The sequence below is a fragment of the Peromyscus leucopus genome, chromosome 16_21 (assembly GCF_004664715.2).
Source record: "Peromyscus leucopus breed LL Stock chromosome 16_21, UCI_PerLeu_2.1, whole genome shotgun sequence".
Taxonomy (NCBI): Eukaryota; Metazoa; Chordata; class Mammalia; order Rodentia; family Cricetidae; genus Peromyscus; species Peromyscus leucopus.
Genome location: NC_051084.1, coordinates 32,162,290 through 32,177,576, shown reverse-complemented (window position 1 = coordinate 32,177,576; position 15,287 = coordinate 32,162,290). Strand labels below are relative to the sequence as shown.

The 15,287-nt window shown below is 46.0% G+C and overlaps 1 protein-coding gene across 1 annotated transcript in view; it reads right to left on the bottom strand.

Moving 5' to 3' along the window:
- Positions 1-11,324: 11,324 nt before the first annotated feature.
- Mypn (myopalladin) overlaps positions 11,325-15,287 on the bottom strand; it is an 87,527-nt gene continuing 83,564 nt past the window's right edge. Inside the window, exons 19-20 of the mRNA XM_028881088.2 lie at positions 14,559-14,692; positions 11,325-12,138 (exon numbers count right to left, since the gene is read on the bottom strand). Of these exons, the coding sequence (XP_028736921.1) occupies positions 11,969-12,138; positions 14,559-14,692 (304 nt within the window). The 3' untranslated portion in view covers positions 11,325-11,968. The remainder of the gene's footprint in view (positions 12,139-14,558; positions 14,693-15,287) is intronic.

Genomic DNA, 15,287 nt, shown 5'->3' with positions numbered 1-15,287 from the left:
AGTGCCTGCCTGGCCTGGCCCTGGATTCTCTTCTCAGTGTGGTGTGCAGTGCCTATGAAGACAGCACTCAGGAGGTTGGGGCCAGGAGGGTTAGGTTAGGAGTTCCTGGTCATCTCTGGCTACATGGTGAGTTTGAGACCAACCTGCACTACTTAAGACTCTGTCTTAAAAACAACAACAACAAGCCGGGCGTCGGTGGCGCACGCCTTTAATCCCAGCACTCGGGAGGCAGAGCCAGGCGGATCTCTGTGAGTTCGAGGCCAGCCTGGGCTACCAAGTGAGTTCCAGGAAAGGTGCAAAGCTACACCGAGAAACCCTGTCTCGAAAAACAAAAAAACAAACAAACAAAAAAAAACAACAACAACAAAACCACTGAGGGAACATGTCTATCTTAAAAAAAAAAAAAGTCTGGTATCATGAGCCCCCACTGGAAGACTGCTGGTCTCCTTTTCATCCGCTGCTCATTAATAGGACACCAAGGAGGGTTCAGGACTTTGATTCTTCAGTGCAGATTACAGAGCAAAACGCTTAACCCCTTGACTCCACAACTCTCAGAAGATGCTATGACAACACACACACACACACACACACACACACACACACACACACACGAAAGAAAAAAACTGAGGTGGTTGAGAGAGGACTCCTGAGGATTAATTACCTCTGACCTTTCATGTACACACACATCCCTTTGTGAAGTCAATATTCGTATATTATCAGTCACCGGGTTTATCTTTAACTTCACTCTTGGAAGACCTGACGATCAGCTACAGCACTTTTTCTACTATTCACGTTTGAAAATAATTTTCTTTCTTTTTAAAAAAATCCATGGATTTCTTATATGACAACACAGCACAAAGCATCAGTATAGGGCTGGAGAGATGGCTCAGAGGTTAGGAGCATAAGCAGCTCTTCCAGAGGACCCGGGTTCAATTCCCAGCACCTACATGGCAGCTCACAACTGTCTGTATAATCCAGTTCCAGGGGACACAACACTTATGGTGAAAAATGCATCAGTATAGTCAAGCGCCTGTTTCTACCCAGGCTTAGGAAACGCAAGCCTTTCCCTAACCTATACAGCTGGAAGAAGGATCATGCCTGCCTGTGCTGATCCCAGCAGGGCTCAGGCTCCTGAACCCTTCAGCGGTGCAGGACCAGTGATGTGTGGTAAGAGAGCTCCTGAGGGGCCCTGGAAATAAAACATCAACGGGTGGTGGTGGTGTCTCTTCAGCAACCCCCCCAATAAATAATACTTGCTTATTTTTATTGTGTCTCAGGAAAAGCTGAAGTTATTTTGCTTATTGAGCAGTTAAAGATGGAGACTCCCAGACCAGCACTCCAGTGGTAGAGGCACACAGATCTTTGTGAGTTCAAGGCCAGCCTGGTCTACAGTGAGTCCCCCCAGGACAGCCAGGGCTACACAGAGAAACCAAACAAACCAAACGAAACAAACAACAACAAATAATAACACACACACACCAAGGGGGGGAAACAACAACAACAACAACAAAACATAGCCAGGCACGGTAGCCTATAATCCCAGCACTTGGAAGGCTAGGCTGAGGCATGAGGACTTGGAGTTTGAGGCCAGCCTGTACTACTTCATGAGAACTAAGTCAGCCTGGGCTACAGAGCAAGACTGTCTCAAAAATAAAATAAAACAAAATGTACGCATATCTCAGCCTTAAATTGTTTATTGTCAAATGATGTTTAGCAGTTTTAATTTCTCTCTTCACTCATGGTAAAAAAATCTTCTAGCAAAGCCGTGTTTAAACGGCATGCAGCTGTTTCTTTATGCCTGCCCTCAGCATTTACTGTGCAATCCTCAGAGATTTGGAGTGTCTGCTCTTTGCCTATTTCTTGCAGTTTTGAGGCTACTGCTCCTGAGAGTCTGAAGCGGCTATTACTTCCACATTAACAAAAGGCTGTGTGTGTGTGTTTGTGTGTGTGTGTGTGTGTGTGTGTGCAGTTCTCTGCAAACGTCAAGGATGTTAACTAATATAATTAGGCAGAAATCAGAGGTGAACATATTTTTAACTAATATGCAATTTTTTTTGCATGGTACAGATTTTTATATTAAAAAAAAACCAATGATATTAGCAACTTTTTAAGCATCCTGATGAGCACCACATTGTCCAGTTTGTAAGGTGCTTTGGTTATTAACTCTCTAGAACATGGATGCACTTTGAACAAGAAAAGGCAGCTTGTGGTAGAAAATGTTTCCACAAATACGGTGGAGCCCAGGTGACTGGCCACCTTACTGGTAAGGGACACGCCTTTTAACTCAGTCACTCGTGGAGGAGTAGCTTCCCATCCAGGTTACCCAAGGACTCTGGAAGGACTTGAGTCAGTTATGAAGGAATTTGCCTTTACTTTGGTTTCTCTAACAGCTTTGAATTTATTTTTATTTATTTAAAAACTTTTTGTTTATTTTATATACCAACCACATTTCCCGCCCTCTCCCTCCTCCTGTCCCCCCCCAGCTTTGAGTTTATAACCAACTTATAAATAGCCCATGGGCAGACAGGCTCAAGATTCCATCTTGTGGGACTGGCGAGAGGACTCAGTGGTTAGGAGTGCTTGCTGCTCTTGCAGAGGACCCGGGTTTGGTTCCCAGCACCGACATAGGGCGGCTCGCATCAACCTGTAGCTTCAGTTCTTGGAAATCTGATGCCCTTTTACGGAAAGCACACATGCACGTACAGCCAGGCAGGTATGCAAATACACATAATTAACATTAAAGAGATCTCATCTTGGAAAGCATTTACTGTTGGGGGTCCACAGAGGTTTCCTAGTGAGAGCTGAACTTGCTTTACGCAGCAGGGCTGCATAAGGGGATGGACTGACCACAGGCATGGTTACCAGGTGCCTGGAATGGTCTACACTTGGCTGTGCTGGGGGGGGGGGTCTTTTGCTCCACCCCTTGGCATTCCTTTAAAAGCCCTTTAGCAAAGACAGAAAGGGCCTGGGTTTTGATCCAGGTCCTCCCAAAGCTATCTTGTGTTTCTATCTGTCTCTCTCTATATTTCTATCTAAATATTTCTCACTTCTCCCTCCTCAAGAGTACCCTGGGAGAAAAAGTGGGGGCAGGTCTCCCACAATTTATTGAGTATGTTGGGGGAGGGAGAAGGTAGGAAAATGCTACCATTAGGGAGAACAGGGTGCTGGACTCAGCTTCCTGAATCTCACCTCAGCCTTTTAATTTTTTTATTTTTAAAAGCTAGGTACAGAGACACATCCTAGCACTGGGGAGGAGCCCGGGATCCCTGGGGCTTGCTCATCAGCCAGTCTCGGCAATTCAGTGTGCTGCCGGTTTAGAGAAAGATCCTGTCTCAAACGACTGAGAAGGACATCTGACGACGACGACGACGACGACGACGACGACGGTCTGGCTTCTCACACGCTCAGGTACACAAGTCTCCACAGCCATTCTATTAATCAGGAACAAACGGCATCACATTTCAAAATTGCTTTTGAAAATGAAGCTCTCTGGGACCGTAGAGGACTCTCAGGTGGGGCCGATGACATGGCTCGGAGGGTAAAGGCTCTGGTCAATCCTAATAACCCGATTCCAATCCCTGGGATGCCCGTGGTGGAAGGAGAGAACCGATTCCTGCAAACTGTTCTCTGTCCTCTCCAGACCTGCATGTGCATGCTGTGAAACATACATCCCTCTCCAGTAACTAGGTTTTAAAAATGTATTTGAAGGAAGGACTCTCAATCATTCATTCTGTGGTGGTTGTTTGGAAGGGCTCCTTGGAATACCAAGCCAGGAATCCCGGAGTCAGGCTTTGATTATTGTGGTGCATGAAGCTCAGGGGCAGGCTTTGGGAAAGGGCAAAATGAGACCAGTGAGAGCAGTGAGCATTACAGATTATAGACACAAAAACCAAGGAAATGGACCTTCTCATCTCTTTGGGTTGCTTGCCCTGGCTTCCAGTGCTTGATTCTAACTCAATCTAGAGCAGCGGTTCTTGACCTGTGGGTCGAGACCCCCTTGGCAAACCTCTGTCTCCAAAAACTATTTACATTACGGTGCATAACAGTAGCAAAATTACAGATATGAAGTAGCAATGAAATAATTTTATGGCTGGGGCTCACTACAACATGACGAACTGTATTGAAGGGTTGCAGCGTTAAGGTGGTTGAGAACCACAGTTCTAGAGAGATAGAGGAGACATTCAGAATTCAGTTATGAATTTGATGAGCTGTTCTGGATTCTCTTGGGAATCTAGGATAAGGGGACATATGCAAGACAATATATTCTGTGGTTTATTTTTAAACAAAAAACAAACGTTTTACTATGTGAATGTGTGTATATACATGACAATTCCAAGCAGTTGGTTCTCTCCTTCCCCCCATGGAAGTCCCTGGAATTGAACTCAGTCTTGGTGTTTACTCAGTGAACCATCTTGCCAGCCTTATTTATTGTGTGACAACAAGACGTTTCCTGGTGAGGTGCCACATACACATCTATTCACCCCAGATAGGGAGCCCACGACAGACCAAAGTTACTTACAGGAGTGTGGCAGAGGGGTCACTTACAGGAGCAGACTCAGAGACAGCAGTATCACCAAGGCCACCCCAGCATGACTGACAGCTCACAGAGCTGGGAACCTGGAGCACACTGCACAGCCTGCGGGCAGCTCAGCAGGTTGGAAAGCGTCCTTTCCGGGTGCCTCAGTTGGTCTAAGCCTCTTCTGGGCAGCTGGTCTAGCCTCAGAGTCTTGGCAGCTTAGCTCGTCGTCGGGGGTGACTCAGTTGTCTGTGTTGTTTTGCTCTTGGGAAGGAGGGACGGAAAGAATCTGGTCCATTTCAGTGCTCTGTTCCTGGGCTGGAGCCCTAACCCTCTTCTGCGGTTAGAACAAAGCTATGTAAAGTAAACATTTGCAAAGCAAACATGAATCGTTTGAGGAGTCCGCTGAGAACCTGTCCCTATTAAAAGCCAGCTTTACCCCTAGGGGAAGAATTCTCCGTGACAGGTGTCACCCAGAGCCCCACCTCTCCCCACTGCTGGCCTCCGGGCCACTCCCTGGGAACCCTGAGAAAGAGGAGGCTGTGTCTACACACTGAGAAGTTCTGATGACTTCTGTCTCTCTCTTGCTCTAGTTGGCTTTCTATTGTAGTAATAAACACCTCAACCTAAAGCAACTTGGGGAGGAGAGTGTTTATTTCCTGGTAGCTGGTCTTTCCATCACAAAGGGGGAAGATGTGGCGGGAACTTTGAGTTAGGAACTGAAGCAGAAGCCACGGAGGAATGCTGGTTACTAATTTGCTCTTGAGGCATGCTCGGCCTGCTTTCTTTCTTTCTTTCTTTCTTTCTTTCTTTCTTTCTTTCTTTCTTTCTTTCTTTCTTTCTTTCTTTCTTCTCTCTCTCTCTCTCTCTCTCTCTCTCTCTCTCTCTCTCTCTCTCTCTCTTTCTTTCTTTTTTTGCTGGCCTTGAACTCACAGAGATCCGCCTGCCTGTGCCTCCCGAGTGCTGGGATTAAAGGTGTGGGATTAAAGGCGTGCCCCACCACCGCCCAGTTCAGCCTGCTTTCTTAAACCATTCAGGACCACCTGCTTAGAGGTGACACCACTTCCAGTGGGCTGAGCCCTCCCATATCCGTTATTAATCAAGACAACACCCCCAGAGACTTGCCTACAGGCCAAGCTGATGGAGGCGTTTTCTTAGTTGAGGTTCCCTCCTCCTAAATGACTCTGGCTGCTGTCAAGTTGACAAAAACACCAACCAGCACACCTCTGCTGCCCGTTCCCACATTAACCAAGCTATGGGGAGCCCCTGCATCTTCTGGAGAGAAGGGTGCTGGTGAGGGGATGTGGATTTTTTCAATGGAGACTTCCTCTTGCTCATTTTCGTAGATCTCTGAGCTTCCTCTAGGGGCTCCAAGAATGCTGCTTGTCTGAAGAACAGAGGACAGACAGACAAGCGAATGCACCCCTTTTCCTTCTTTCCAGGTACACACCACATGTGCAATCAGGGTGCTTTCTGCACAGATGCCAACCCTTCAGGTGTGAGCTACCTGTACCCTTTGGATGTCTTGCAGTAAGTCTGGGGATCAAATCATGGCAAGAAAACAATTTTTTTCTCACTCTTAGCTGCTCATTGGAATCACCTGAGAAACTTTAAAAACTATGGCTTCCAAATGGAGATTGAGAGGTAGGACAGGGTGATCTTCTTAGGGATTTACCCAAGACTCTGTCTTAAACAAGCAAATGAAAAATAAAACCCAAACCCAAGCCATGGGCACCTGTCTCACAACCCTGATACTTAGTTACTTAATTGATCTGGAGTGTGGACTGGGGTGTTGGCAATTTTATATATATTTTTAAGACGAGGTTTTACTGTATAGCATTGGCTGACCGGAGCTCAATATGTACACCAGCTGGCCTTTAACTGAGAGATCCATCTGCCTCTGCTCCTGATGCTGGGGTTAAAGACTGGATGGGTGCTGGAATTTTAAAGAGCTTTCTGGCAGGTTCTAATGTGCAGCCAAGAGTGAGACTGTCTGCTTAGACTCAATTTGCTTCCCACAGTAACACACCTACATTGAATTTTAAATTAATCTTAAGTCAGTAAATATTTGTTGATGCCTACTCTGTATGAGGCACAAAAGTAAATGCCTGCTATTGTCCATATCACATAGTCCACATCAGCAAGTGGGTAACCTCGGCCAAGAGTGGGCTCACTGAGGGCAGGCAAGCCAGGGCACAGAGTCTGCGCGCTATATAAATCTGTGTACAAAGCTGTTTTCTGTTCCTCCAGACTCAAGACAATTGCCGTGAGGTTTCAAAGAAAGTGTTTTAATTTGGTTGTTGTGAGGGTAGGGGGTGAGGTATGATCTCAAAGAAGCAGTGGCGTTTGATGGGCTTAGAGGACTACCAAGTTGCTATGGTGGAGACTGATAGTTGCTGTGGGATGTTCTGTATGTTCTGAATGTGTTGCTCTGATTGGTTAATAAAGTGCTGATTGGCCAGTAGCCAGGCAGGAAGTATAGGCAGGACAAAGAGAGAGGAGAATTCTGGGAAGTGGAAGGCTGAGTCAGAGAGATGCTGCCAGCCGCCGTAAGAAGATGTTAAGATACTGGTAAGCCACGAGCCACATGCCACGTGCCAACTTATAGATTAATAGAAATGGGCTAATTTAAGATGTAAGGTCTAGATAGCAAGAAGCCTGAGCCATTAGGCCACACAGTTTAAATAATATAAGCATCTGTGTGTTTATTTGAGTCTGAGTGGCTGCCTGCCCTGGCGGGACTGGAGATAACTCCAGCTACAAGTAGTGGCAGAGGAGAGGCCCACAGCTGGAGGGCAGGGCCTATGTGGGACACACACAATGTTTTCTGAGTCTTGGGCACAAAGGTTTGGGTCATACTGAGGTGAGCTTGAAGACTCCGGGACAGCACATCTGGAAAAGCTGATTCAGGTGGCCTCTGGGCGTTTGGAAGGGAGTAATATGAGCATGATTCTGGGATGAGTGATCTGATGGTGAGATCTGGATCAGCGGGAGGCAGCAGCCAGAGCAGAGCCAGGAAGACCAGACAGAAGGCTACTAGAGCTGAAGTCAGAAGTATCGCGGGGAAGGAAGAAGGGAAGTCCGAACCCAGGACCTCAGGGGAGTGGAAAGGAAGGCCTGAGTAAAAGAATCAGAACAAACAGAACTCCAGCCAGGCCTGACAGCTCATGGCTGTGATCTCACCCCAGGACTCAGGAGGCCGTCGCAAGAGAATTCATTGTCTTATAGGACAGCCTAGTCTACAGAGTGAGATTTTTGTCTAAAAAACGAAACGAAACAAAACTGGGTGTAGTGGTATACATCTTTAATCCTAGCACTCGGGAGGCAGAGGCAAGCGGATCTCTGTGAGTTCAAGGCCAGCCTGGTCTATATAGTGAATTCCAGGACAGCTAGAGCTACATAGTGAGACCGTGTCTTGAAAAAAACCAAACACAAACAAAAACAAGGGAAGGGGCTGGAGAGATGGCTCAGCAGTTAAGAGCCCTTGCTGTTCCTTCAGAGGACCTGAGTTTGGTCCCAGTTCCCACACCAGGCCACTTACAATGGCCCATGGCGCCAGCTGCAGGTGATCCGACATCTTTGACCTCCCTTGGCGCTCCCACACAATTGTCTATACTCACAGATACACATAAAAAACAAAAACCAGAAAAGGACTTGCAAACTGTATAGAAGAGGAAGAAATGGCTTGACTGTTTCTTACTGAGTGATGAGGACTACACATCCTTAAACCAGGTTGAGCAACGGCTTAGGAAACGGAAGACGGTCGATTTGATGGTGGGTGTGTGCTGAAAACAAATATAAACACAACCACAGGACCTGAGATCTTTTACTCAAATATCCTCCATTACAATAGGATTCGAATACACTGGTTTTGTTTTTTGGGTTTTTGTTTTTGTTTTTGTTTTGGCATAGAAATTCTGCCTCTCAGGGAACAACAGCCAGTTGTCTGGAGACAGGGACCACCACAGCTTGGGGTAGGGAAACAGGCCAGGGTTGTGGCCAAATATCACACAGTGCACAAGACAACCCCTACAACGAATGATTACCAAGCCCCGAAATGTCAGCAGTACGGAGACTCAGAAACCCTCTTTTACAACATAAGCCTGTAGCTCAAACTGGAGAGTTGAGAATTGTTCTATTTTGAGTGAGACAGCACCACCTAGTGTCAAAATGTAATATTTCTCTTCGTTCTTGAACAAAAGACCAGATTTAAAAAATACTCAATGAGCCGGTATCAGAGATGAAGGATATTCTCGAACTGGTCACGCTTTACATAAGTGGGCAGAATGGTGGTATCATACATATTACACATTTTAATATAAGAGTTAGAATAAATACGTATAATGGCACAATGATGGTAATATATATATATAAATAAAATATTCCAGAGGCAGTCTCAGAATTTAGAAAGTGATTCTCGGTTAGAAGATATTTTGTAGGGTTGGGGATTTAGCTCAGTGGTAGAGCGCTTGCCTAGCAAGTGCAAGGCCCTGAGTTGGATCCTCAGCTCCAAAAAACAAAACAAAAAAGATATTTTGTAACAAATGCCACGGTGGAAACATTTGACTACATTCTGTGTGAGACTGAAGCTGCCCCTGAGGCTGGTCAGAGCACTTCCTACCAAGCCTGACTGCCTGGGTTCGATCTCGGGGTCTGTGTGGTGGACAGTGTGAACCGATTCCCCCAAATTGTCATCTGATGTCTCCATGCATGTTATGGCATGTCTCACCCTCTATAAAAATACAATTTCCTGTCCCTGCCTACAGGACAAAGGAAAGAAGACCTAACCACTCAGCTGAGTCGTTGACCGGGCTGGCCTCAGACCGAGCACTGGGTGGGATTAAAGACCTTGCCACCCCTGCCCAGTGGATGTAACCTTTTATAGAACAGAACAACTCAAAACTGAAAACAGAGTGATAAGATTTTTCTTTGAGTGTGCTTGAATGTGTTTCATGTTGGTGTGTGTGTGTCTGTGTCTGTGTGTCTGTGTGTGTGTGTGCATCTGTGTGAGGAGGCCAGAGGTCAACACTGGTAATATCTTCAATTGCTTTCCACCTTATTTTCCTTTCTTTTTTTTCCCCCTTGAAATAGGCTTTTTCTCCTGGTTGTCCTGGATCTCGCTCTGTAGCCCAGGCCGACCTCAAACTCACAGAGATCCACCTGCCTCTGCCTCCCGAGTGCTGAGATTAAAGGTGTGCGCCACCACCACCCAGCTTCTTATTTTCCTTTTGAGACAGGGTTTCCCACCGAACCCAGAGTTCTGATAACTGGGCTAGACTGGCTGGCTAGCAGGCTGCAGGGCCTCTCCTGTTTGTCTGTCTGTCTGTCCATCCCCCCCTCTTCAAGCTGGGGTTATAGGTCCATGCTGCCTCAATCTACTTTTTTCATGGATTCTGGAGGATGGAACTCAAATCCTCATGTATACATAGCAAGTACTCCAATTGAGCATCTCTCCAATCTGTCTTTGTTTCTTTCTTTCTTTCTTTTTCTTTCTTTGTTTCTTTGTTTCTTTGTTTTTCTTTCTTTCTTTCTTCCTTCCTTCCTTCCTTCCTTCCTTCCTTCCTTCCTTCCTTCCTTCCTTCCTTTCTTTCTTTCTTTCTTTCTTTCTTTCTTTCTTTCCTTTCTCTCTCTCTCTCTCTCTCTCTCTCTCTCTCTCTCTCTTTCTTTCTTTCTTTTCTTTTTGTTTTTTTGAGACAGAATTTCCCTGTGTAATAGCCCTGGATATCCTTGAACTTGCTCTACAGACCAGGCTGGCTTCGAACTTGAAGAAATCCTTCGGCCTCTGCCTCCCCTTCCCCCGAGTGCTGGGATTAAAGGCGCGTGCCACCACTGCCCGGCCGACTTTGCACGATTGATCTACTGCCTCAACTTCCCAAGTGCCAGAACCATGGGCATGTAACACAGTTTGGGCTTGATAAGACTTCGTTAGTTGTGAAAAACAGGATGAAGAACACTGAAATCTTCCATTGGCCCAAGACCAGATCTTTGACTCAAGAAGCAGGATTACAGATGTCTTAAGTATTATCTCCCCGCTAATGACATCGGGAGCTCTGAGGGGCAGAGCCTGTGTCTTTTTCAGTTGTTTTTTGTTTGTTTGGTTGGTTTTTTTTACATTTCCTTATTTAGAGCGGTGTGGGAGGGTGCGGGTGGGGAGGAGGGCATGTGGGTGCCATTTTGTGTGTGTGTGTGTATGTGTGTGTGTGTGTGTGTGTGTGTGTGTGTGTGTGTGTGTAGGCCAGAGGACAACTTGTAGAAGTGAGTCCTCGCCTTTCACCACGTGGGTTCCAGGAACTGAACTTAGGCTCTCAAGCTTGGCAGCAAGCACCTCTATTTGCCGAACTGACGCTCCAGCCCCGCCCCCCATTCATACTTTTCTGTCTCCCACGGCACCTAGCACAGCATTTTACACAGAGGAGACACACAGCTGGTTTTTTGAGTAAATGAATTTATTTTTATACTGGAAATCCTTGCCTTGAAGCAAAGGAAGTTTCAAGCCTCTCTAAGCCATTGCTATCTCCAGCTAAAAATCACCAGCTGAGGGGGACCGGGCACGGAGAACACCGGAGATTTAAGCAAAGGGAATTGATAACAGACTCTTCCAGTTCATACCCCTGGCTTGCCTGAAGCAAGCTGCTGTGACAAACATCCCCAGGGCCATGTTTGGACTGGCCTAAGGATGGTAGACGCCTGAGTAAGAGTCATTCCCCAGCAGATGTATATTCAAGGCCTCCATTGTGCTTGGCACCCATCTAGGCACTAGGGGTGGATGTGGGTGTGACTCTCTGCCTAAAATGGTGATGATAGGCTGGTGGGAGCCTTGTTTTGACCACATAACAAGTGCACTGGGAAATCTTGAGTGTCCTGGTTGGTTTTGTTGTTTGGTGGGTTGGTTTTGAAATCTCAGGCACATCTTGGCTTCTTATGTGATCCCACAGGCAGGATATGCAAACCAAGGGTTTCACCACTTTGGAGGAGGGGTGTATGGCAAGATCCTCTAATGTTAAATGGGAGCTCACTTAATGAATTCACCAAGATGACTGCTATGGCTGTAACCCATGAAAGGTGATGATGGGCTCCCCATTTTTCTGCTCCGTATCTATTCTAAAGTTGCTAACTTCTCTCAGCTCTGGCTATGGCTCCTAGTTGGGCCTAACACCCCTAACACACGGGATGGGGGAGCACACTAGCTCCCGCCTCAAGCCGTGGTGGCAGGGGCATGATATCTTTGGTTCGTGTGTATTGCCTACTTGCATTTTTAAGACGCACAGCCCTAGAACTCTTCCTCAGCCGAGGCCCAAAAAGCCCCAGCCAACTTACTTAAAGCCCTTCTTGCCCCCGGTCCAGCAGGATGGGAACTCATTCAAACCCAGTTGTTTGGAAACCACCACGTCTGACCAGTCTTCCTTCCCCCTCCACAGTCCACCCTCTCACAGGGCAGGCCCCGAGACGTCCTTAAAGTTCATCGCTCTCCACGACACTCCGAGAAGTGCAGGAATACACCATCGTGCTTTCCACGGAGGAGAAGGCAGAGAAGATGTCAAGTCCTTTGCTGGTGAGGGATCCGTAGCGGCTGCCACTGGGCCGGATGGACATGGGTGGTGGGATCTGCTGGTGCCACTGAGCTGGGAAATGAACCAAAGAAAATGTTATGGCCAAAAGAATCAGTAGGAGGAACACTGATACCCCATCTCTAAAAGGAACATTAGAGCCTTCCTGCCGCCGGGTTGGCGGTGTACTCCTATAATCCCAGCACTTGGGAAGTAGATACAGGAGGATCAGGAGTAGATACAGGAGGATCAGAAGCTTTTGCAGGGCAAAAGACACGGTCAGTAAGACAAAAACACAGCCTACAGAAATGGGAAAAGACCTTCACCAACCCCACATCTGACAGAGGACTGATCTCCACAGTATATAAAGAACTCAAGAAACTAGACATAAAAATGCTGAACAATCCAATTAAAAAATGGGCTAAAGAGCTAAACAGAGAATTCTCAAAAGAAAAATCTCAAATTACTGAAAGAAATTTAAGGAAATGCTCAACATCCTTAGTCATCAGAGAAATGCAAATCAAAACGACTCTGAGATACCACCTTACACCTGTCAGAATGGCTACGATCAAAAATACTACTGACAGTCTATGTTGCAGAGGATGCAGAGCAAAAAGAACACTCCTCCACTGTTGGTGGGAGTGCAAACTTGTACAACCACTGTGGAAATCAGTATGGCAGTTTCTCAGAAAATTGGGGAATCGATCTACCTCAAGACCCAGCCATCCCACTCTTGGGCATATACCAAAGGAATGCTCAATTATACCACAAAGATACATGCTCAACTATGTTCATAGCAGCACTATTTGTAATAGCCAGAACCTGGAAACAACCTAGATGCCCGTCAACTGAAGAATGGATTAAGAAAATGTGGTACATATATACATACAATGGAGTACTACTCAGCAGAGAAAAACAATGAAAGCATGAAATTTGCAGGCAAATGGATGGAACTAGAAAAAATCATCCTGAGTGAGGTAACCCAAACCCAGAAGGACAAACATGGTGTGTACTCACTCATAAGTGGATTCTAGATATAAAACAAAGGACAATCAGACTGCAACCCATAGAACCAGGGAAGCTACCTAGCAGGGGGGACCCTAGGATGACTGTGACTTATAATAAGTTTTGGTTTTACTCAATCACTGGGCAAACTTCAGTGAAACATTTCACTATTTAAGAATTTGTACTGTATTAAGCTGATGATAGAAAAAATAAAATAAAAAGATATTTAAAAAAATATGGTCAAAGGAATCAGTGGGAGGAACACTGATACCCCATCTCTAAAAGGAACATTAAAGCCTTCCTACTGCCAGGTTGGCAGTGTACTCCTATAATCCCAGCAGTTGGGAAGTAGATACAGGAGGATCACGAGTTCAAATCCAGCCTTGGCTACATAACAAGTTTGAGGTCAGTCTGTGCTTTGTGAGACCCTGTCTAAAATGGAGGTCATACAGAGAGACAGGGAGAATTATGGAGACATTAGAAGAGAAAGGAGCCCCTTATCCAGGAACAAAACCTCTCACCAGCTGGGAGGCAAAATGGTCAGCAAACAGCCAGGCATGGTAGAGCACACCTTTAATCCCAGCACTTGGAAGGCAGAGGCAGGTGGATCTATGTGAGTTCAAGGTCAATCTGGTCTACATAAAGTTTCAGGCCAGCTAGGGTTGTATAGGTGAGACCTTGTCTCAGAACAACCAACCAAACAACAACAAAATCCAGCATAATTAATACAATTAATAACTATTTATTTTGTTTTCACCTTTCCAGCTGGAAGTCTATAATTTTCAGATCCAGGGATCGGACTCCCTCTTCTGGCCTCCACAGACAGGCACGCGCACTTACTTGGCACACACAGATACACATAAATAAAAATAATCTCAAAAAAAAAAAAGACAATTTCTAACCCTATCTTCTCCCTCTTCTTAATAAGTGAGGTTATAGAAGGGCTCTGGAGATGGCTTCAGATTTATAATCTGATAAAGTAAATTTGTGAGCCACTAAGGTTGAACACGGAATTTATAATACATGTCCTTTTTTTTTTTCCTTTGTTTTTGGCTTTTCAAGACAGGGCTTCTCTGTGTAGTCCTGGATGTCCTAGAACTTGTTTTTGTAGCCCAGGCTGGCCTCAAACTCAGAAATCCACCTGCCTCTACCTCCTGAGTGCTGGGATTAAAGACGTGCGCCACCACCGCCCGGTTATGTGTCCCTTTCTTGTAAATGGAGTTTCTGCTGGAATTCCTAGAAAAAAAGGAGGTAGCAAGATGGCGGAGCTGGTAAAGGCATTTGATGCCAAGTCTGACTACTTGATTCTCAAAAACAAAAACAAACAAACAAAAAAACCAAAAGCAAATGGCAGGAAGAAGCCGTCTTCCAAGCATGACAGATAATGTAATCTATCTAATTTACACATGGAACAATGTACGATAATCTTTAAAAATCATTTTCAAACTGTTGTCCATGCACAGATGTTCCTTGACTGACATCATACTTACCATATATATCCAACCTAGCTGTGCAGGACACAATGCCAGCTTCGTTCTTGGCTGACAGGGTATACCACCCGGCGTCAGATTTCTTGGCTGGCTGAATGAGGAGGCAGACGTAGCCTGTTGTGTCCTGGTGCATGCTGGAGAAGAGAAAGAGCAGATTCACCTTTAACTCCGCGCCAGAAACATCTTGGTCAACCTTAGGCCTGGAGATACTCTCAGAGGAGGGAACAGGGGACATTAGCTTCTTAACCAAAGCCTGGAAAAGCCTTCACCTTGCCCCTCACTTTCTTCTTCTTCCTTGCTCCCTCGGCCCCCTCCCCCTCTTTGAGACAGAGCCTCCTGGCTGGTCTGGAACTTGCTAGATAGACCAAGCTAGCCTCAACTCAGAGATCCTCCTGCCTCTTCTTGCTACTGAATCCAGCCCTCTACTCCTCCCCCTCCTAAAGATTTATTAATTTGAGTATGTATTATGTATGTATGTATGTATGCATGCATGCACACCACATATACACTGATAGCCAGAAGAGGCATCAGATGCTCTGGAACTAGAGTGTCAGAGGGCTGTGAGCCACCTTGTGGGTGCTGGGAATCAAACCTGGGTCCTCTGCAAGAGCAGCCACTGCTCTCAAGTGTTGAGCCGTCTCTCCACCACCACGCCTTTTTGAGACGGTCTCATGGAGCCCAGAGTGACCTTGAGCTCACCAGGTATCGAAGAACTTGAAATCCTGACCC